The sequence below is a fragment of the Podarcis cretensis genome (assembly GCF_951804945.1).
Source record: "Podarcis cretensis genome assembly, chromosome: 5".
NCBI lineage: Eukaryota > Metazoa > Chordata > Lepidosauria > Squamata > Lacertidae > Podarcis > Podarcis cretensis.
The window spans coordinates 49844316-49868385 of NC_137174.1; the positions used below are offsets into that span (position 1 = coordinate 49844316).

At 41.7% G+C, this 24070-nt stretch overlaps 1 protein-coding gene across 3 annotated transcripts in view; it reads left to right on the forward strand.

The window, feature by feature from the left end:
* The window catches only part of SHTN1 (shootin 1), a 68238-nt gene that overhangs the window by 33837 nt on the left and 10331 nt on the right, over nt 1-24070 (forward strand). For all 3 annotated transcript variants that reach the window (XM_079976703.1, XM_079976705.1, XM_079976704.1), the window contains exons 9-16: nt 3300-3446; nt 6817-6970; nt 9935-10052; nt 14912-14994; nt 16214-16320; nt 17191-17244; nt 19427-19547; nt 20203-20374. In XM_079976703.1, the coding sequence (XP_079832829.1) occupies nt 3300-3446; nt 6817-6970; nt 9935-10052; nt 14912-14994; nt 16214-16320; nt 17191-17244; nt 19427-19547; nt 20203-20374 (956 nt within the window). The remainder of the gene's footprint in view (nt 1-3299; nt 3447-6816; nt 6971-9934; nt 10053-14911; nt 14995-16213; nt 16321-17190; nt 17245-19426; nt 19548-20202; nt 20375-24070) is intronic.

Genomic DNA, 24070 nt, shown 5'->3' on the forward strand with positions numbered 1-24070 from the left:
CTGTGACACTTTGGTGTCCTTTTGTGTAGTGCATGCTTTTAGGTATGCACAAGGGCTTGCAGGAAACAAATTATTGTGTTAAATTGGAGGCCAGTTATGTAGTTTGCCATGTGGCTTATCTATCAGCATTGAATGTGGCTTATCTGTAAAGCTGGGGCTTCATGTGGTATATACTATATGCTCTCTGGGTTGTGGGTTGGGGTCCTAATCTGTAAAATGCACTCAGCTTTTGCTTCAGGGAGGGGCCATAACTCTGTGGTAGAGCACATGGCTTACATGCAGCAGGTCTCAGGTTTGATTCTGCATGTGGGGTTGGCAAAAACCCCGGGGAGGTTCTTAAACGAGCAATGCAAAGAAATAGAGGGAAACAACAGAATGGGAAAAAATAACCGATATCTGGTGCAGCCTGACACTGAGGGTGTATGTGGGTTGGGAGCTAGGAAAGTTCCATTGACCTGCCTATCATTTTGCTCAATTTGACTGCCTATGTGTAAGTAATAAAGGTTCCATACACAATTTAATATGTGCATAATACAGTTATTTTTAAAGTGCAATGCCTTTACTTATCTTGGTTACTTAGGATGCCCTTGTCATTGTGCAACACTTGGCAGACATTGTATTTAAAATCCAGTATTGAACATTTGCATACAAAAGGTCAAATGCTGTTATCTACCCCCTTCAACAGTAGAGGAAAACGCTTATAATTTCCGACAGCCATGACCTCCTTGTATAAGAATGTTGCTCCTCTCATGAGATTGCATGCTATTGATTCAGAGATATCAATGGGCTTTTTTAGTGACGAGCTCCACAATAACTCTCATTTAGATGCATTAATGGCCTTTGGGTTATTTTGTAATAACTCTTCCATTAATATGTGACGTGTCTCTAAATGGATTGAAAAACCTGCACTTATGAAAAGATTCTTATGTATAGCCTAGTTCGCAAAGGGTGGGAGCAAGGGGACTTGCTATATGACTATAATTAATGTAACACCCCATAGCTTCAGTTGTCATATACAGGAATTGGGTGAGGTCAGGGGACAAATACATTAGCCTTAGAATCTGAAACCTGTCACCTGCAGAGTATAATGGAAGATTCAGCTTATTGGAGGGAGAGTGCCAAGGAATTCCATTGTAAAGGAATCTAATATTTGTCATACTATGGGGCCAATCAGATGGCAAGATCTGCAGGGTTGAGAAGCTTAGAATGCAGTTGCTCTCCTTCACTGGTTCTGATTTAAAAGAGAGGTAGAGCTGGGTATCATCCGCATACTGACATTAAGTCCCCAATTGTGACTCAGCCGAAAATACATCGGTGTAACTTGCTCATTCTGGCTTAGCCAGGTAAGCCACAGCTGCCTGTCTTGAAGCCAGTGTAAGTTCCAAAAAAGGGGTGTTCTTGGGGGCGGGACCAAAAAAGAGGAATTTAGGCTGCATCCTAAGCCCGTTCAGCTTGGTCACATGACCTGGTGACCTGGCATACAACACTGTTCTTTCTGTGTTTATTTCTTTCACTACATTTTTCACGTGAACTAGTTTCAGTGTAGGTCCTTGTCTATGGAACTGTGATCAGCACTATCCATCATGACAGTGTTGAAACACCTGTTAGGTTGAAGGGTGTAAGCCAATAAATGCCAAAATCTACCACTCAGCTATATTTTACCTCATTTGCAAACAGGTGATTGACAAAGGGCAGAGAGCACTGGTCATATTTCAGTAGATTTGGAAATATAGTCAGTTCAAGTGGTGCATGGGCTGTTTGTAAAAACAAGCAAGTGTCCAGATATCTGATTTTGTTTCCGTTTTTGTTTAATGATGTGTTAGTAAGTTATATAATGGATAGTAAGAATCTTATCAGCCACCATGCTGTGGTTATTTACTGTGCTGGTAAACAAACAGCATGGAATTTGGACAAGAAATAATGTGGCATTCTGTTTCTAATACAGCAATCCTAAAACACATTTCTGCTTTTGCTGCACTACAAATGAATTTCTTAGTCATTTTTAAATAATTACTTTATGGAAAGAAAAAGTAAACAGAAGATCCTACCTTGTGCAGAAATAGGCAATATTGTCTTTCATATAGATTTTTTTAAAAATCCCTCACCTTCTGATACCAGGCTTAGTCTTACATCTGTTGTTCATTAAGAAGAAGTCTTAATGAAGTAGGAAAGCAACTTCAGCATAAGGAACGAAAGGAAATTGTTATCGATTTTGTTATGAGTGCTCAAATAGAGAGACACCATCTTTTAAATATAAAAGATTAATTTGAAATAATATTTCAGTACAGCACATGTCCCAACTACCGTAGATTCCGGTGTATTAGGCTACTGGGCTTATAAGACAACCTCCCAACTTTTGCTGTTAAATTATAGAGTTTGGCCGCCCGCCAAGCGCCGCCAGGGGCAGAGAGCGCACCCCTCCGCTGCCTCTGCCATCGCAGCAGCAGCAGCAGCAGCTTGTGGTGAGGCGTTTGATGGGCGGAATGCCCTCCCTCCCGGCTCCCTCCCTCCCTCCGGGAATCCGACGGTCCCATGGTGGCAGGGCCGGCAAGTCCTGGCCAATGCTGCGCACCACCTTGCCGCGGGAAGGGGAGGCTGCTGCGGTTGCTGTTGCTTCGGGAGGCGGCCAGGGATGGGGGGGGGGCTCTTACCATCCTTCTGCCCGTCGCCATTCCAAGCCAGCCACCGCCACCTGCCACAACCATACCCCTGACTTTGGAGAAGATTTTCCGGGGTTCAAAAGTCGTCTAATACGCCGGAATCTATGGTAATCTGAACTTCATTTATCTATGCCTGATCACCCAAACGTCCTTCACATATTCCTGTGCAGACCAGTGGGTGGCTCGCCCTGCCGCTCTGGGTGCCAGAGCAGCTAGCTACGCCCCTGACTTCTCTGTGCCCAGAAACAAGCCATTCGAAACTATAAAAAAAAGGGGCAGTGTTTGGGGTGAGTGGGGGACAGATCTGAAATTAGACAGCTCCATAAAGATTCCTAAGAGGAATAGGAAGCTTCTTTTCCAGCTTTTCCACCATTGTAAAATAATGCCCTTTTCCTTTGGAGCGAATCTAATAGAAGACTAGGCAGCCTTTGGGGTACAGTCCAGTCATTTGCTCTTAGCATTGACCTGCTGAGATCCTGAAGGTTCCTAGATAGAGGAGGTGACAAGATTCTGGTGTGTGCTTGTAGATTTTCCTGATGCCTGCTCCATCTGGATGCTAGATTACCAATTTCCCATATACCCGGGTTTGAATAAATGCTGGGCAAATGATCTAATTTGAAATTTGGTCATGTTTGGTAGATGTTTATTGAACAAAAAACACTGAAGCGGCAAAGTCAGCTTCTCCTGCAAAATGCTGGCCCCGACGAACAGCTTTTGAAAGCTCTGGATGAAAATGCCAAGCTGAATCAAATACTGGAGGAAGAGAGGCTGCAACACCAGCAAAAGGTAAGCACTGTACTTTTCAGTGACTGTGGTGTGGCTTTGTTTCTGAAACCTGCCTTCCCAAACTGAAGAATATATAGTAAGCAGAAGTAGCTCTCTGAGTGGGACAGAGCTTTGGACAACTGTTGCTTAATGGGAGGGAGAAGGGGAGAGGTGAGGCAGTGGGGAGGTCAGTGCAGTGCAAACACACCAACTAAGCCAGGCATCCCCAAACTCGGCCCTCCAGATGTTTTGGGACTACAACTCCCATTATCCCTAGCTAACAGGACCAGTGGTCAGGGATGATGGGAACTGTAGTCCCAAATCATCTGGAGGGCCGAGTTGGGGATGCCTGAACTAAGGCAATCTAGCACCCCTGCTAGTGTGTTCGCACCATGGTTCCCTTTCCCCAACTCCTCTGTTTCTTCTTCCCAGTAAGCAACAATGACCCATCTGCCAGAAAGCTAGGGTAGTGGCTCCGACCCACCTTGCAAGCCACTTCTGATTGTAAGTTATCAAGCTGGTTTAATTTAGTTTAGTTTATCCCATTGACATACCACTTCACACATCCAAAGGGGTCCTGAAGCAATTTACAATAATAAAATTTGAAATGCATTAAAAAGCCAATAAAACATTACAAATATGAAATACTAAAAGCGGTCGTCCAACTAAAAAGTTGTCTAAACCAGCGTGAAATATCCATCCCCTTCTGCACCAAGACATTGTTAGTGAGATTCTGGACTGCACAGTGAAGCTGTAACAGTGTAACAGCATCACAAATAATTGGGGGGAAGTTCTGACCATCCTCCCAAAGTGGGTGCTGAAGGGGCTAAGCCAGAGGGGGCAACGCAGCCGGCCGTTCTGGGGCTGGAAGACCGAGACTGTGATTCCTGCGATGCAGGGGGTTGGTCTAGATGACATTTGGGTCGATTCCAAATCTACAATTCTGTGATTCTTTGGCTTAATGAGAATGCCTAGGTCTCCAGAGAGGAGCTTGTAATTGTTTTGTCCCCCTTTTTTTTGTTGCTCCTGCAGCAAACTAAGGTCCCATCCACACTACCATTTGTACTGTAATTTCAAGTCATGGGTCCAAGTGCTTTTATTTGTCCCATTGCTTTCCCCAGGGAAATCCATTTTTCCTGCTGACTCAGAACAATCCACAAAAAGCTCAGCTGACATTTGTTCCGATTTAGCGGGTTCTCCCAAGGAAAGTGGCTGCTAAAAAGAAGAATGTCTTGGACCTGTGACTTGAAATCATGGGACAAGTATGGATGGACCATAAGTCAGAGGTTTTCCTTAGTATGTACTCGAAACCCAGAGTCATAGTTAAGCTCTCTCCAGACTAATCAGGTGCTGTAAGTAAGAGCAAATTTTGATGCAGGTTGGCACAGTGCAGTAGTAGAAAGAACTGGGCCATGAGCTCTTCTCCAGAAGCCCCACATGCTCAGACAGTTGTCTAAGGCAGAGATTGGCCTAGCATAACAAGTAAAGCAGACCACAGAGACATCACACTGTGGCCTTTAAAAGGAGGAGGGAGCTTCTGGGTATCTCTTCAAATAAACAGGAAGTGCGTTCCCTTGTCTTTTAAGTCCTGATGAAAGAAAGCAGGCTAACAAGCTACATATGCAAAGTATGTGATACACACATGCACAAATGGCACCGGAAGTATTTGGAATATTCTGGAGATGAATTATTTGGATTTCTATTGGTTTGAATTTGGTGGAGATTTTAGCAATCTACAATACTGGAAGCAATTACTAAGTTGTTTGGATAGGAGTTAAAATTGTAGCCATGTTATTTCCCCCAGTTTTTTGGAATATTTAAAAAGAAAGCAGCGATTGCTTCAAAAACATAATGCACACGTTTGTGTATTTATACATTGGGAGTAATTCCCAGATTCTGGGAAAGGATTGTTTTCCAAATTTGTTCAAATTGTGTACAGGGGCAGAGAGGTCTTTATTTTACCGTGTCTCAGCCCTTCAACTTGACTATTCTATAATTCACCCATTGCAAACAGCAGGGGTTAAAGAAAGAGTGTGCAAATAATAACATTTAACAAAGGCAACCATTTAATAACTTACATTAGTGTTTTATTGCTTGAGATAAAAAAAAACATGTAAGAAGGTGTAGGCTCCCCTCTTTTAAATCCTCTTTAAAACATTTAAGCACTCCAGAATTGAAGTGTTTTGTAAAATAATAATTGACAAAACAACATTCTAGTTGAATACAAACCAAATTATGAGATCTTCATGGCTCTCCAAGGGGGAGATTTTTGTCCTGTTCTTCATATATTTTGATTAACTGCTTGTGCCAACATTGGGCTAGATGAATGGATTTTCTGATTTTAAGCAACTGTCAGGCATCTCAGGAAATTAACCATTCTGCAGGTATAAAATCTGGCTTGTGACATGGTTTTCAGTAGTAGTTATGCCCAATGCTGTAGCCACAAGAGTGGAGTTTCCAATAGTTCAGACTGTAGCTTCAAAACAGAGTAATATCCAACTAAGTCATACTAAGAGCAGACCCGCTAAAATCAATGAACTTGAGTTTCTCAAGTCCAGGCATCTCCAGACTCAGCCCTCCAGATATTTTGGGACTGTGGATGATGGGAGTTGTAGTTCCAAAACATCTGGAGGGCTGAGTTTGGGGGTACCTGCTCAAGTCTATCAAGTTCCATGTGTCTACTCTATGATTAATGATTACTCTAAGCCTGGAGCTGGTGTGAAATGGAAGAAAAAAATGTCAGTTCTCTTCCTCCGTTGATCTGCCCTCAGAAGACTTAGGATGCAGTCATGGATCCCACTCACCCCTGACCACTCTTAGGATTGCATTATAAAACTTGGAAATTCTGGAGTAGAACAGATTTAAACAAACAAACAAACAACCCAGTACATCCATAAATGCTACAAATGCTTCCTCATTTCGAGCATGTTTTTTAAACCTTGAACTATTAAGCACTGGGTTTGAATAACAACATTTAGAGTATGGTGGTACCTCAGAAGTTGAACGGAATCCGTTCCGGAAGTCCATTCAACTTCCAGAATGTTCAGAAACCAAAGCACAGCTCTGATTGGCAGCAGAAAGCTCCTGTAGCCAATCGGAAGCCCCGTCAGACGTTCGTGTTCCAAAGAACGTTAGCAAAACGGAACACTCACTTCCGGGTTTGTGGCGTTCAGGAGCCAAAACGTCCGAATACCAAGGCTTTCGGGATCCAAGGTACAGCTGTATTCCTGTTACATATTGTCAGTATCCTAGTTTTTCTACTGTCAGATAATTTTTTGGGTTCTGGGGAATCATTAGCTTGACTTGGTTGGGTGTGCGTCTTTGTTAAGTTGGTGGGTGGGACAAAACAAGATGTTGATTTTCATTGCAATTTTGTATTTGTCCATAACAGGTTGAAGAACTGGAGGAACAATTAGCTAATGAAGTCTTGAATAAGGAAATCAAATCCCTTAAACAGCAGCTAGAACTTTTAGAAGAAGATAAAAAGGAATTAGAGGAAAAATACCAGAGTGCTGAAGAAAAAGTTAAAAACCTAAAGCATTCAGGTAAAATATTGAATAAATTTGATACCATATTCAATCTTAGTATGATGGATGTAAAACAGATAGAATTAAATGTGAACTCCAGTTAAGACATAACCATGTTGTTTCATGATAATCAGTGCTCGGAGTTTTCAAGCTTTATTTGTGACTTGAACTTCATAAATATGTGTTTTGTAATGTATGTTTACAAAAGAAAGCAATCCAACTGCCCCATACACCAGGCTGTCTCTCTGTGTGTGTTTTGGATTGAGTGGAAGCATCCCACTGCTCATTTCACCTGGCTGAGGGGCAGAGAGGCCTGTTGGTGGTATCCCCGCTACTGGAAAGTCCCCAAACAGGGTGTTCTAAGGACAGTGAGGAGCTGAGCCAGCCCGGGATTGGCTGGATCTTGATCTAGTCCTCCAGTCCTTGTGGCCAGCACTGGACTTGATCTGCACCCTATCAGTGCATCAGCCTGGAGCTTGTGCAGGGCTTGGTTGCCCTCCCACCACTTTCTCTGTGGCCACCATGAGTGGCTGGGTTGTGGATGTAGTTGCTCCACAAGCAGGGGTGAGTGAGTTTGGATTGCCGCCTTAGCTAGGTGCACTAATATATTCCCCATTCAAACCAGCAGGACTTAAGTTGCATCACGACCACCTTGTCTAACCCTTTTGTATTCACTCAGTTGGTATTCTTTCTTCCAAATGCAGAAGTCACATAGGGATTAAAAAAAATATCCTCACGACATTCTAGTTGCAGAAGTTATTAGTATATTCCAAGAAATGATTTAGCGCTTTGCAGTGAGAGTTGGGAAGCAACAACACGTTATGTGCCCTTGTGCGACTGACATTTTAAAAAGTAAATGCTGTGTCGAAGGCTATGCAGAAGGAATTAGCTTTGCAACTCCCATGGGTGTTAATGGCTAAAATCCATGGGAGCTGCGTGGCTAATTCCCTGCACATCAGGCAAAACATTTACCCCTTACTATCTGACTGTAGAAACTGTCTGACTTGCTGGCTATTATTTGTCCAGTTTATAGGCTAAAGCAAGACATCAGGAGCACTGACAAAACCACTTAGAATGCATACAGTATGGATAAACTACTGTAATTTAGTTGTTACCAAAGACTTATTTGCCAGGATGGTGCCTGACCAGCTTACAGCATCGTACCTATTAAATGCTAAAAACTGTAATTTACTACTCTTTATCTAAGATTGCCATTTCTTAATAAATTCAAAATACAGTTACCAGCAGGGGAAGTACTGTTTAACTATCCTAAAGCAGCTGGATTACGTGGATGGAAAATGTCAAAAGAAAAACATACTAATGCCTTTGTGCAAGGTCCTAAAACTGTTTTACAGTGTTGTGTGTTAAATTAATCACAGCCTTGTAAAGTAACTGGAAAACCTATGGAAATTACCAAGGGAACCCACTCAGGGACCACTATAGGACACGAAATAAATTACCTGAGTATATGTATTGACTACATTTCAACTTGATGGCGTCCTTTAATGGCTGCCACATTCAGCTATTATCTGAACGATAAAAATAATGGTTGTTTACTATATCAAAAAGTGAGAAGGAAGAAGCCACTAATGATTCTTCAGGGATTTCAAAGTGGTAGCATGCCCACCAGAGCTACGTATTATGAAATACGAGTAAAGAAAACCAGTTATCAGTACAAAAACATTTAGTTTTAAGAGCCAAAGCTGGTTGCTTTTCCCAGCATGCAATTGTGTGTCCTAGATTTATCTTCCAAGTTTAGCAACAGAGACCAGCCGAAAAGGACACTATTAAGTTGGACCCATGAACTCAGAAAAAAGAGAGAAATGATGCTTCTATGGAATCCATACATTTTCATTTGACTTCAGTGATCCTTTATTTGCAAAGAACCTGTATCTAGATCTTTTCATCCCTCCTAATTGTTACTCCAACACGCCATAAACATTGAACATGCAAAAGGGAAACCATAGACTATATATTTAGGGAGTGCTATGGTCAGAGAGGTGTTTTCTCCAAGAAAACTAAGCAGACAGCTTCTTTACCTTCAGGAGCAAAAGTCTGGCACATGATGGTGACAGCCATCACATTTCCTCTCATACTTCAATAAAAAAATTTCTTGCTTCCTCATTAGGATAGCACTAGGAACTGCTGTCCCTGCTTGTGTTGCTCACCAAGCTCACCTACAGGAGGAAGTGGGTGGCAGTGCAGGGCAAAGAAGGGAAATACTTCGTCCTCCTCATTCCCCTCTCCAGTGCAAATGGCAGTGGGCTCTTGGATTTGGGGGCAAGCTGTGAGGGGGGGAGAGTTTGGGGTGAATGGTGTGTGTGTGTGTGTGTTTGAGAGAGAGAGAGTGTGTGACAATGACAGGGAGCATGTGAAAGCCTGCCTGGACCCAGCCACTTGGCTGCCTGGACACTTGAGCAAACAGGCAGGTGGCAGTGGTAAAATAGGGAACGTGGGAAGACTTGCCTGGGCCACCTGGCTGCCTGCTCCCTCATCGACTTGCTCTGCCATCCTGCTCAATCAAGTCGTCTGCTTGCTTTTCTTGCTATTGGTCCACTTGCTATCATGCTATATACAGTTTGCATGGTCGCCTGTTGACAACCACACAAATGGCAGCGTGATGACATTTTCTCCTCACAAAAATACTAAGATAATAAGAAAACAGACAGTGATAGAAGAGAGAGGCAGTGATATCTTCATCCTAGATATTTTAATAAAATCTCCAAAATGCAGGTTTTGTTTTTTGTTTTTTGTTTTTTACAATGTGAAATTATTTCTGTATAGGATACTTACTTACTGACTCTCAGTACCTAATTGATTCTGACAAGCTGTATCTGGGGTTTCAGATAGTCCATTGGACTGTTAATCCATTTGCATTTTATAGGACTTGCTTTTTATTTTGCCAACCCCTTGCATGCATCATTTAAATACACACGGATAGAGGAGCATTTTAGCTGAGGACTCGATTTTGTTTCTGTGCAGTTGAAGAGCTTCAAAAAAGAATACACCAATCAGAAAATGTTATACCACCACCACCACCACCACCACCACCTCCTCCTCCTCCTCCTCCTCTTCCTCCTCCACCTCCAAATCCAATAAGGTAAGTAAAATTATATACTTAACTGATTCTTAACACTGTTTGCTTAGACAGAAGCATGAGTCGCCAGGATGAAGGGGTTGCATTACAGCCCTGGCCTCCTGATAGTGACATTGCAACCACTTACCCAGGTGGCAGGGAGGTCAGAGCTGTGCAGGTGTGTGGCGGGGGAACTGGATTGTCTCCACAGGTGTCCCCTCACAGTGCCATGCTCCTCACCACCTCTCCCCTCTCCCCTTCCCTTCTGGTAAGCGGCAGCAGTGCTACTGCTGCCTTGCTGTGATCTCTCTGCCCACTGCTCCTGGTCAGAAGTATATGATTTTAGGACAGGGGTCGGCAACGTGTGGCCCATGGGCTGGAAGCAGCCCATGGAGGCTGTTTAACCAGCCAACGAACCGCCCCAGAACTGAGCCGAGTCCTGGCGCGCTGCAGTAACCCGGCACAGGTCTCTTCCACGGCTTCAGAAATTGCTTTTGTGCATGTGCAGATGCCCAAAATCGCTTCTGCACAGGCGTGATTTTTGGCGTCTGGGCATGCGCAGAAACGATTCCTGGCATCGCAGACATGCACAGACACGATTTCCGGCGCTGCGCCAGTCCGACCCACAATCTCCACGGGAGTGATCCGGCCCAGGTAAGGTAAACCTTGCCGGCCCCTGTTTTAGGAGTTAATTATAAGCATATTGAGGATAAACATGCACATTTGCCTCCTAGGAAGAAAAACAGGTTGGGTGACTGGATGAAACCAAATTCAAAAACATATAATCAGTTCATATGTAATTTCTACAATTTTAACCTGTTGCATAACCCATTTTCCAGGACAATCAGGCTGTTAATACCTGTCTGCTTTGGGAGTTGGTGAGCTCTTTGCTGGAGGTGTTTGGTCAGAGGCTGGGCAACCATCTTTCAAAGATCCTGCTTTATAACAGGAAGCTGGATTAAATGACCTCCAAGGTCCCTTCTAACTCTAAAATTCTATAATTATATTAATCATCCAATCTACTAGCAGTATATCCCGCTGCCCATATGCAGGTGATCTCAGGAATCAGCCATGCACTGCCATTAAGAAGTTTGGAGTTATTCTCTTTGTCTCAAAGCAAAATTATGGCAGATGGTTTACAGGGGTCCTAGGACATTGCATGAATCCAAATCCATTAAAACATAGTAATTGTTAGCTGTGTGTGCTTAGCATTCAGCAAGAACAGACATTATAACATAGGGGAAAAATCGTAAGGATGAATGCTTCCTTGCAATTTATTGTTCCAAATTTTCTGAACAAGAGTGGTTTTCATTGCATGTATCAATGTGTAACTTAAATATGTGCAGTTTTAATGGAAACCTAGCCTGCCATAAAGCATCCAATTCAGTCACATGAATTCCCAAATAGCCCTGTTTTGTAAGCCTCCTGTTCCTACCTTCCTTTTGCCTCATGTGATTTGCTTAATCTTTTTACTCAGCCCAACTGCTTTATTTACTTCCAGTGCAATTTAGGTCTATTTGAAGAGAACAGCTACGCCGTTGATTCTTTGCATGCCATGCTCCCAGTGTGCTCAGTACTGTATCTCTTAAAAGCCTTTCTGTGGTATTCCAAAACCAGGCAGGAGTATAATCCGTTTTAAATCTATGAAGTGCTTAATGCAGAATAATATTCACACATGATCTAAAGCCCAGATGAAGGCATACTGTAGGTTCGTGTTTTCAACAGCTGAATGAATGGTATCTTAAATCATCATTATAAAGCTATTTACTGTCTAAGATATTCTGTTTTTTAATGTTTGATGTTTTATTGTGTTTTTATAGATGCTGTAAGAAAACCAAACCAGACGGGTGGGATATAAATAATAAAATTGTTGTTGTTGTTTATATGCTGCCCATCTGACTGGGTTGCCCCAGCCTCTCTGGGCGGCTTCCAGAAAAATATAAAACACAATAAAACATCAAACATTAAAATGTCCCTCCGCCTTCAGATGTCTTCTAAAAGTCATATAGTTGTTTATCTTTTGGACATATGATGGGAGGGTGTTTCACAGGGTGGACACCGCCACCGAGAAGGCCATCTGCCTGGTCCCCTGTAACTTCACTTCTCACAATGAGGGAACCGCCAGAAGGCCCTTGGTGCTGGACCTCAGTGTCCAGGCAGAATGATGGGGGTTGTTATTAGTTATTTTTATTATTTTTTTTGTGTAACTTAAATCATTCCACATCTAAAATTGATAACAGATTATGGAAGATTTTTTGCATGCTTTCTTACATTCGATGAGCACAGTTACTAATATCTCAGAATAGTAGCTCTATATCCATCAGATGGTCTGCTGGACACACTGATTAAACTATTATCGTAAAACTTAATTAACCCTTAACTCTTGTCTGGTTCCTGGTAGTGAGATTGAAGTTGAAAAGGGGTTTGATTCTAGCTTGGTATTATATACTAATAAAGAAGATATTAAGTGTTTAATACGAAAAAATATTTTCTCTTTTACTCCCTCCCCACACCCTAAACTTAGTCTTGTGTTCCTCCAACCATCTACCTTATTTAGCAATTCTTTTGTATGCATCTTCCTGCTGGTCTTTTAAATCATTCTGAACTTTCATGTAGTTGATATACAAGCCATCTCATTTCTACACAAAACAATGTTCTTTAATTCTTTTGAGGTTAACACTGGTGTTTGTGTTTTCATTTTTAGTCTCTAATACGTCTCTATTCACAGGTCAAGTGGCTGTCTTTATGGGGGTGGGGGTAAGCTGAAAGGAATTCTGTTTATTCTTTCTCCTTCCATAAAGTATTGGGTCAGCTAAGTCTTATTAATAAGTCCAGTATATATATTAAAAATCACACCCATTACACCATTTCAAGGTGTTAAATTAACAAATTGTAAATTTGTTTTTGTAAAGGTGTTAAATTAGGAGATTGTAAAATTGTTTACTCACAATAAAGGAATTTTTTAAAAGTGATCCATTAAACAAATTGAGTAATGTCCTGTTGTCAATGCAACACCCCATCAATTGCTCTCACTTGCTATGATAACATGATTGGCCAAAGAAACAGGAGTTATCCAGTTAATTGCAGTTGTTTCTTTACATGATAGAAAGTTTTAGGTGGCAAAGCCCTTCTGCAGACCAAACAGCCTTTTGCTCATGTACCTCTCCTCTTCTGTTGCCTTGTCAATGTGTTAACGTTTTGGTTATGTTGCTTTTGTTTTTGTTTCTGTGGGATCAATGGCGGAGCTTCATGCTCCGGCACCAGGGGGCGGAGAGCAGGCAGAGGCGGGGCTTGCGTGCATCCTGGGGGCGTGGTGTGCCGCCCGTGGGGGCGTGGCGCCCAGCGCGGGCGGGGCAGCAGCCGCGATGGCACCCTACCAGGATCGCGCAGTCAGGGACGGGGCGCTCCCCCTGCACGCCTCTTCCTCCACCAGTGTGTGGGATAGGCTTACTTTAAAAAGAGGCCATATGCATGTACATATATGTTTGGAACCACGGTACTTGAAGAACCAACTTGTTTTGTACAATTCTGCCCAAGAATTGAGATCTTCCAACTGCCTCTTCAGTGATTCAGAAGCTGATAGTGTGTGAAAGGGCTTTTTCTGTGGTGGCCCCACCACTTCGTGGCCTCACTCTTTTCTCAGTTTGTTCATATTTTATAGTGTGTGTGTGTGTTTGTTGTTATTTTTGTTGTTTTACTGTCAACTTCTCTGATCTCATGGAGGAAGAATGGAAAATAAATAATTTTAAATAGATAAATAAATGCATCTAGATTCCTTTTAAGAGAGACGGGGATAGGCATCCTTTCTGTCCATTATACTTGTAATAGACATTGCACTATTGTCACTGGCATACTTCACAAAGGATAAAATATGGTTGGGGCACACTTTGATCCTTTTTAACACAGAGAATGAAAATTGGTCAATTTCAATTTAATCAGCATGCAACCTGTCATGCAGGTTAGCCTTTATGCTTTGGAAGTGTTCTTGCCGTTCTCAAATGTGCTTATCCTCCAAACATTGCAGGCAATTGTGGTGGCTGTTTCAAAGATCACTGGATTGATTTATTCATTTGCCTGCCATTTAGCATTTTAAAAGGTGCTCAAGACATCCAGGTACAGACACATAATAATAACAACAGCTCCCCCTATTCCCCCCTTTAAGGCATGTTGAAAGCTTTTTGTATTAAAGTAAAAGGAAAGAAGGAAGGAATGACAGCAAACCTCTCATATTTGGTCAAATATTGACTTGGCAGTGCCTGTTTAAGATTAATATCATGCCTTGCAGATTGAACCAAAAGCATAGATAATGTGAGGGTTTTTATTTTCTGTTCTCATTTTGTTTGTTTACCAGTAGCCCTATTCCAGCAAATACATACTGTCGAAATGAGGGGACAATATAGAGGCTCCCTGCTGGGTGGCATTGTTCTCTGGAGTGTAATGCGTTATGTTAACGTTCCTAACCCTTCAATTTTTTATTGTGTGAGAAGGCTTTATTTTGTCACACATGTCACGGTGCCATGTTACCTTTTAATATTCAGATCTTGAGTGTTTTGCACTATGCCTTGTCAACGGCAATCGTATAACAAATAATACGTTCTGTGTATTTTTTAAATCTTTTTTTAAAGGAGGTGTGACATTTCTGCCTCTGCCTGGAAGTGTTTGAACACTCATGTCAATTAGAAAGCTTAGCTGTTTGTCGGTTAATGCCAGCTCTTTCCACAATGCATGTCATAGGAACAGGCCCCGATCCTACATGTGTTTGTTATGCCTTTTCGTCAGACGAGACTACGGGCAACTAAGTGTGCTAAGTTGGTTCTGAAAGTGCAGGTGTCAGGTTCAAGAGAAAGCTTGAGTGACTGTCTTCCATCTTTACTTTGTGAAAGGTCGCTGATGTCAATGATTCGTAAGAAGTCTCATGCAAATAGCAGCGTGGCGAAGAAAGAAAAGGCATCTCAGCAAGGCTCAGGTACAGCACATTTTCTTCCCAGCAAAATGAACCTTGTTCCTAGTTCAATAAGGTGATATCTGAGCTTTTCATTTCACTTCACACAGTGCATCATCGGAACTATGGAACCTTTTTGCGTTAGAGGTAGTGATGGCCACCATCTTGGATGGGTTTAAAACAGGCCTGGGCAAATTCATGGAGGATAAGGTTATCAATGGCTGCTAGCCATGATAAATATGCTCTGTCTACATGATCCAAGGTAGTAATGCTTCTGCATACCAGTTGCTGCAAACCATAGGAGGGAAGAGTGCTCCCATGCTCGGGTCCTGCTGAAATCTGGTTGGCCACTGTGAGAATGGGATGATGGGCTAGATCAGGCATCCCCAAACTCGGCCCTCCAGATGTTTTGGGACTACAATTCCCATCATCCCTGACCACTGGTCCTGTTAGCTAGGGATGATGGGTGTTGTAGTCCCAAAACATCTGGAGGGCTGAGTTTGGGGTGCCTGGGCTAGATGGACCACTGGCGTGATCCAGCAGGGCTATTATGCTCCTATGTTCTTGAATTGTAAGAACCATCTTTAGCCCTTTTCAGTCATTCAAGCAATGAGGAGGAGATCAGGGTTGTGTACACTAGCTCCATCAATATCCCAGTGCCCATCTCGCGTGGCCTTCCACATGTTGGACGGCAAATGTGTGGAGCAGGGAGCCAATTTAGGACTGTAGCTGTGTGTGTTCAGGTTCTGAACCACCATCTCCACAGGCTTCACTGTGGCAGCCCCTAATCTGTAGAACTCCCTCCCCACAGAGGTGTATCTGACACCTTCATTGTGCAGCTTTCAGTAAATGCTGAAGATGGCACCTGTTCACCTTGGCATTTGACACTTCAGATGTATATTTTTTGGACCCACCTTATTTTTGTAAATCAGAAACTGCTAGTTCAATTCCAGGTTAACTTGGTAGCAAGTCAAAGCATTGAGTGAGTAGTAGCATGAGCACCTAATATGAGCTGGCAAAGTAATATGAAATATATTAAAATAATAAAATAATAACCATTTCCATTCCAAATCCCATCCTTAATTCTAGCTTTATAACTTCTGTGGTACGGTTTGGAAATCAATATTCTTAAGCAGTGTGAGTCAGGAAGGCTCTTTCTGGCTCTTTGTTTTCCTCAATTTACAATGAAAGGAAGGAACCTCCTGAAAGAAAGTAATTTGACTTTTTTGTTGTTTTGCAACAGGAGAAGTATCGGATCTGAAGAGACAAGCTGTTGAAGAAATGATGGATAGAATTAAAAAGGGGGTTCACCTTAGACCTGTTAATCAGACAAACCGTTCTAAGACAAAGGTTTGTTAACAACTTGCGTGTAAAACATGCCGGGGGTAGAACTGTGTTATTATAAAATACATGCTCTGTTCCAGGAGAATAGAAGGGTCCTGAAGCTCCTCTAGTGCAGTGTGCTTCAACCTTAAGTCCCGAAATATTGTTGGACTACAACTCTCATCATCCCTGCCTATTGATAGATAAACTGTAGGTTGCTAAAAAGTAATCTGAAGGGCAGGCTCACCCAACTATCTCTTCAAACTGACCCCTAGCTAACGCCTGTGAAAGCAAGAGCTTGCCATAATTTGTCAGAAGGAATGGGGTTGATTATGTTGGGCAGGAGGAAGGGAGGGTAACAGCCACTGAGACACTCCAACCTGGATTGCAGAGTCAATGCAGCTAAGTTATGACTAAGTTATAAGACCACACTCATTTCTTTTCCCTTTCAAGGGGAGATGACTCAGGCAGATAGCAAAGTAATAACTTTTTTGAAAGTTTCCCAAACCATTTTCTACTATTAAGGTTCATCTGATTTCTATTACTTCATTCAGAAGCAGTCACTGGGTGAGATCAAATTTCTGCGCTAGCTTCGTGCAAGGTAGGTTACTGCTGCTTACAGAGGTGGGGGGAGGTCAGTGTTGTGCAAACACACCAGCAGAGCCAGTTCAGTGCTCCTGGTCAGCATGTTTGCACCACAGCAACCTCCCTTCCACCCCACCCCACTCCCTCTTAGTAGGCAACAGGAACCCACCTACTGGGAAGCTAGCATAGTCTAGTGTATTTCTTTGTGGTGAAAACCCTTGCCTCCAGTTTTCCTCTTTTGCACGCCTTAATTGCTTTAGTCAACGTCTGCAAAATCACATTACCTAGATGGGTGTTTTGTTTCATTTACAGCCAGAAGTACCCAAACCCTCTGAGAGTGCAATGAAAGAGTTAAAGGGAATTCTGGTAAGAAAAAGAGAGAAAACAACTTTGCATTATACTTTGTGTCCTTGTGTCAATGCTGAAAAGTGCCCCAAGGGAAAGAAGATGGGCGGATGTAGACAGATGTTCAGAATGTTTTCTTTTTCTTACTTAATTATGCAAGCTCATGTGACATTTCAAAGATTTCACCTAGGGATGGGGAAGAAATTCAGATCAGATCACATTTAATGGTGAACCTACCTAATTCTCACTTTCTGAAACATGCCCATCATTCAAATTTTGTGTTTCTCCAAATTTTACAGTGCAGTTATCCAGCCAAGCAATGGGTATAAAAATTAATATACTAGGGTAAAATGTGTATATAATGCATACATGTGTGAAAATAACATTAAAAATGCACTATATTATGGGAAATTGTATGCAAAAATGTGTACATTAGGAGAAATTGGCACTTACATTCCGAGGAGACCTTTTTTAAAAATCACAAAGTAATATGGAAATGTGGCGAACCTAATTTATAATTGGGAAAGTGAGAAACTGAAATTGACAGATTTACGCCTGCCTAATTTCAGCTGAATCTTAGTACCTGCTCTAATAGATCTAACTGGTTCCATGCAAATTGCTTCACTATGAAAAGTAAAAGGAACACTCGATAAAACCAACTTCTAGTGCATTCGCCAGGCTAGTCATTAGCACAGTGAGACAGGAAAAATAAGGTTGGGAGGTGTAAAGCTAAATCTTTATATGCATATTGTTACTGTGCTAATTATGCATTTTGTGTAGGTCTCCGTATAATTGTTGTAAACAAAGTGATATTAATTTGTTCCATTTCAAGCTTGATGTAAAACACCTTACTTTATTTCCTTTGCTACTAGATCTGTAGCATGAGCACAATACCAAGGAGTTATGTGTTAATAATATGCCTCCTCTGTTAAATTCAGAATACTAACAAAATGCAGGATTTAAGTTAATTGAAGGAAACATTGGGAATTAAGTGCTGTTTTGCTGAAAACTTGAAAGATGTGCCAATTTTAAGAATTAATGTGTTGCATTTTCCATTTTCTTCCCAATAGTCAAGAGAAGCATGAGCACAATTGAGGTTTTACATGTGCAGGCTAGGAAATGCAGTTTAGTATTGGCCCCGCACCAGTTCCATGGGGAAGGAGACTAACTCTAAAAGGTGTTTGAAGAATTTGCAGTTGTGTGGCTTAATACATGCTCTCAACACATGCCCATTGGCTGGTTGGTGCCTGCCATGGAAGGTTAACTGGCTAGATCACACTTCATTGTGTGATAGAGTGGTTCCTACTTCCTTAAAGGAAGCAGTGATATGGCGATTCCTGAAAAAACCAACCCTGGACTCAGAGGTTTATTCCAGCTGCTGCCCAGTTACCAATAGACCTTTGTTAGGCAAGGTGATTGAGATGGTGGTAGGGATTCAGTTACAGATGTTTGTGGATGAAGCTGATTATCTTGACCCATTCCACCCCTGGGCTCAGACCAGAATTAGCCTCTGTATTCCTGATAGAGGACCTTCTTCAGGAGAGGAACAACGGTGTGTAACCCTGATGATTCTGCTGAATCTGTTGGTGGCTTCTGATGCCATTGATCATTGTAACATCTTGGACTGTCTCTATGAGTCAGCAGCTGAGGGCACTGTTTTATGGTGCTTTCACTTCTGCTTACAGGGTCGGTTTCAGAAAGTAGCATTAGGTGAGTGTGCCTTAACACTCTGTTAGTTGATCTCTGGGGGACACTGCACAATTTTGCCTCCAGTGTTATTTGATGTCTATATGAAGCTGCTGGCGGTGGTCATTAGGAGAATTGGGGCAAAGTGTCACCAGTATGCAACAGTATATCCTGGTGCCAAGCCATTCATAGGTTGAAAGCATCATCTTGAATTGTACATAGAAACAAACAGGGAGTCAGTGAATTTATTATTATTATTATTATTATTATTATTATTATTATTATTATTAATGCTGTTGAGATAAGTTCCAAGTGACCAGTTCCAGTCAATAATCAGGCTACCATATTCTGAGCCAACTGGGCTTTTTATGTAGTCTTCAAGGGCAGCCCCATGTATGAATAATTTTTGGTAATCAAGTCAGGATTACATGCTTTCCAGCAAATTTTGATGTATGGTTATGGCATCTTCTACTGACTGTCACATGGCCGGCCATTTTACTGATATATTTTATTTTAGGAAACGATGAATACATCTGCAAGTTCAAGAAGCCTAAAATCCCTTGAGGCAGATAGTAATGAAACAGAATTAGAAAGAATTTTGCGGCTCAGGAAGGTGACGACCGATCAAGATAATAGCAGTGAGTTACCAAGATATTTTCTGATCCTGCAACTGAATTATGTTATCTCTTCAATGCTGTTCCAAAGGTCTAATTGCCTTCCTTTTGAAACCTTTAACATTTCAGTCCTCATTAATTGAGTGAGCTCTGATTGCTTTCCTGGCTGATCTATGGTCTCATAAGAGCTGCACTCTAACATCCCCAGCATTGTTCAGTAAAGCCATTCTAGGCAACCTTCTGCTCTGAAGTTCAGACACTGACACTAAAGCCATTGTGATCCTTTCCACCGATATGCTTTCTTTCCAATAGGTTCATAAATTAACACCTGTGTATCATAGGAACAATAACTGATAGTTATCATATAAGCTTGTATATCAGGAATATGATTTCAGACTCATAGGAAATAAGAAAACCTTATTCATTGTTCCAAGAGCAGTTGTACGTACAAATAAAATTCTAATTATTTTCCAGAGTGAGCACAGCCAGATAATACATCAGGGAAGAAAACCTTGAAAAAGTGTGTGTGTGTGTCTTAAGTAGCACAGTCTTCAATAGAAAGTGGTGCATATAGTGATCAAAATTGATCTGGACTAATTAATGCTTTGGCACAATGCCACTCTATAAGTATATAATAGTGTAATTTAATAATGCAGATGCTGTATTCTTTGGGTTTTAGATCCAATTGGAATATTGGCTTCTTCTGAATCCAAATCTATGCCAGTGTTGGGTTCCATTGAAACACAGTCTGGATTGAACAAGAAAACTCTGGCAGCAGAACTTGGTCCCAGTTCTTTGGGGTCAGATGAAAAGTGTCACAAAATGGTTGAAAGCACAAGTTCTGACATTCAGTAAGTAGTTTATGTTTGTTGATGATTCCCCTTGCAATGAGATCAAAAGTCATTAGGTCTTTCAAAACCCCTCCATTCAAAAATAGGGGTTGACATTGCAAGAAGATCTAGACGTGTATGACACAGCAGGTGTAAAACTATGACTTCCTGTTCCTGCTAGCACTTTGTTTTTAAATCCTTCTCAGTGGAAAACACTAAGCACAGTGCAGAAAATAACGTTTGCATTTTTAAAAAAGATTGTGATTACTGCTCATATTCACTTGCATGATTTCTGTTCCTGACCTTGTACGAAGATGAGAAGTGCAGCAGTATTCTCTCTCTCTCTCTCTCTCTCTCTCTCTCTTTCTCTTTCTCTTTCTCTTTCTCTCTCCCTCCCGTATCCCTTTTACACACCTTAACTAGGAGTGTCACTTCCAAACTCAGATCTCCCCCCCCAAAAAAAAAATCTTCTAAAATATATATTCCATTGTTGAGACTATTAAACAGCAACCTGCCAACAAACAAATTGACAGATGGAAGCAGATAAAGACCTTTGTGAGACACTGCCCTAATTTGGCCATTTGCCTTATGGACAAACCAGGTACCAAAGTAGACTGAAGCACTTGCATATCTCAGCTGTGGAAACTGGAAGCATGAGAAATTATTCCAGTGCTGGATCTTAGAGCCTTCTAATTAATGCCCCAAGTTTAATCTAGTTGAGGTAACAAAGGGTTTGGGCATTACTCTCTGTGAAGATGGAAAACTGAAATATCACTCTTTATATCATTAAATGTCATAATATGCTGTCTCTTATTTGTATTTCATTTTGCAGTGTTTGGGATGTATACATGTTCCCATTTAAATGACAGCTGCAGTTCTTGGATTGCCACAGTCCTGAAAAACTGAATTGTACTACTGCAAATTAGCCATTAACTAATTAGACAATATATCTCAGCAGCAGCAGCAGCAATGCATATTCAATTTTGCCAGGAATATGTGTATTTTCTTAGCCTAAGATGCAGCTGGCGATGCAACTTTTAATCAGCGGTAAACAGAATGCTGAGCTACCTGGAGGTGTGATCAAGAGCTTTGAAGCTTCCATCTGTTTGGCTGAATAAATCCGCAGTTTGGTTTGCCCAAGGTATTACCTGACTGTACATTTTCTTTCAAAGTGCTGTTTAATCATCAAAGAGTTAATCCTGCTTCAGAAATGCACACTTCAGACAGATCCGGTCGAGGGTCAGTTTGTTTTATAACAATCCCCAGCTTTCTATAAACTTCTCTGATGCTTTCCGTTTGGTCCTCTTTCCAGGATGTTAGGCAGTTTATTACTTAAAGAGGAAAAAAGGAAATAGGTGAGACAAATCAGATCAGCAAAATGTTATAATCATGGTTAATTAAACCTCTGATTTCCTGTTCTATCAGTTGAAAAGGGAACACCTATTCTCAAACAACTGCATCTCATAGTTCAAAGGGGTAAATCTCAGCAAATGAAGTGGAAATTCAATTCACGCCTATTTTTGTGAGCTTCCTTTATCATTCGTAAAAACAGGCTAAAAACCTTATTTCTCTTGCTTTTATGGTTTTCATTTCATTCTGTTTTAAATGTGTGTTTTTTAAAGTATGTTTTGAAAGGAAATAGCTCTCTCCAGTTGTATTTTGTTTCTTCTCATTCACACATCCCTGATAAAAGATTACCGAGTTTCTATCTTTCCGATTAAATGTGTTTAATTTGACATCATTATTGTTGCATTTGTGAGCCACTAGTGAAACACAAAGGCAATTTAGTTCAGGGATGAGTTGTTGTTTTTCTGTGAACTACGGCTTTGTTCATCTGTGGATTTCCACTGCTTTGGATGGATAATGTTAATCAGAAGATTCTACTTACTCTTGCTACCTTTTTTGTCTACCTTTTATTCTAGTAAACTAAGTGGAAATTGCATTTGCAAGGAAGGAAATGAAATAATTGCGGGGCCCAAGGTCTCCCAGAATGCGTGATGAATTGACCATGAAAAGGATCTTGTATCGACTGTCATAGTTGTTAGGAGCTGTAAAAGCATACGTGAAACTCTGTTGATTATGCAGCTTGCCTATTCAGCAACAACCAAAAAGACACCTTCTTATTTAAAATTATATGCTTAAAAAGTAAAACAAGTGTCACTGGCTTTGTAGAGGCAATGTAGTCTTGGTGTGACCTAATCATGCAGCCAGTAGACAATGGCCAATTTATGAAACTGCTGAATTGTGGGTCCATTTGGCAATGTTTACCTGGGGCAATCTGAGCAGCCTTTCAGAATCTACTGCTAACTAGGGGAGTACCCTTCTGTGGGGGCTACAAAGAGCAACTGCTACAAGGGCCACTTAGGTGTTGCCAGAACAAGAGGACACTGATCAGTATTTTAAAGAATTGCATAGTCTAATTTATATTTATAGATACACATTAGAAACAGTCTGTTGCAGAGGTGCTAACGTTGTTGGACAGTTTCAAGACCTGATTTGCTTTCAGCTGAATGCCCTTAGATGGCCCCTTTAGGCTAAAGTAGCTGCCATACATGGGAATTTTGGGGTTAGGGCTTGCTTTCTTGTGGAACCTTTGCCAATTTAAACCCTCTTGGGTTTGCTCAAATGCCTTATAGTCACATGATCTTGTTTTGTACTTGGCTGCCCTGTTTATATGAGCATTCCCTGCATCTATGTTTGCATGAGTCACTGTTTAAATATTGTAGGCGTGTATAATTGTACAAAACTCTGTGGCACTTTTTAAAGAGTGGCAAAGAGAAATTGTTGACATCCATCTACCTTGCAAGACGATGGATTATGCCTCTGGCGTCACCCACTCAATCTGCAGAGCTTGTCATTGTAAGCAGGAGAAGTCCCTAACCCACCAAGGGTTTGAGACCCATCAGCTACTCTCACCTGGTTTAGCTGGCCAGTCGAAGCTGTTCCCAGGGTGTGGCCACTTTCAAATGCTGACAGCTTCTAGGAGCCACAGGTGAGAGCTGTGTGCAGGGTGGGGACCAAAGGTGGAAAGACTTCCCCAAAAGAAGCACAACATGTCCCCCACCAGAGGTACTACTGCTCCCCTAAGACCCCATACATCCCAGGGAGAGAGAGAGAGAGAGAGAGAGAGAGAGAGCACAATGATATATAGCAAATAAGCACTGTAGTAGGATGACAGAACCATTCTGACAAAACATGAGTCAAGCTTTGTGACGTGAGGACAAGGGACAGATTCCGCATTACACTGAACACATAGTTTGGTGTTCCATGATTCTTCAAATAGCAGTGGTGTGGGGGCAGTGGCATAGCAACAGACCATTGTTGTTCAGGTTTTTTTTAGGGCAGCCGCTGATTTCAGGGATGGGAAGTGGCTCCGCTGCCCTCAAGCTCCCTTGCTGCCCAGAATCCCAACGCACAGTAGCCACCGTGCTGCACTACAGACCCCCGTGGCACCCAGTGGACCACCCCCACCCCCCGGCGAGCTACACTACTGTGTGGGGGTGATCAGACTGTAGTGAGATGGGATTTTATTTTCACCCTTCCTCCTTGGACTGGTCCTGATAAAAATTTGAACCAGTGGCAGTCTGTCCCTGTCTCCACAGTCCTGATTGTTATCAGATTGCACTGCAGCTGCTTTTTAAAAATAATTTTAAAAACAATTTATTTATTTTTTAAACTTTGGGCTGGTTTGAGATAATCATTTCCTTGGTTTATGAA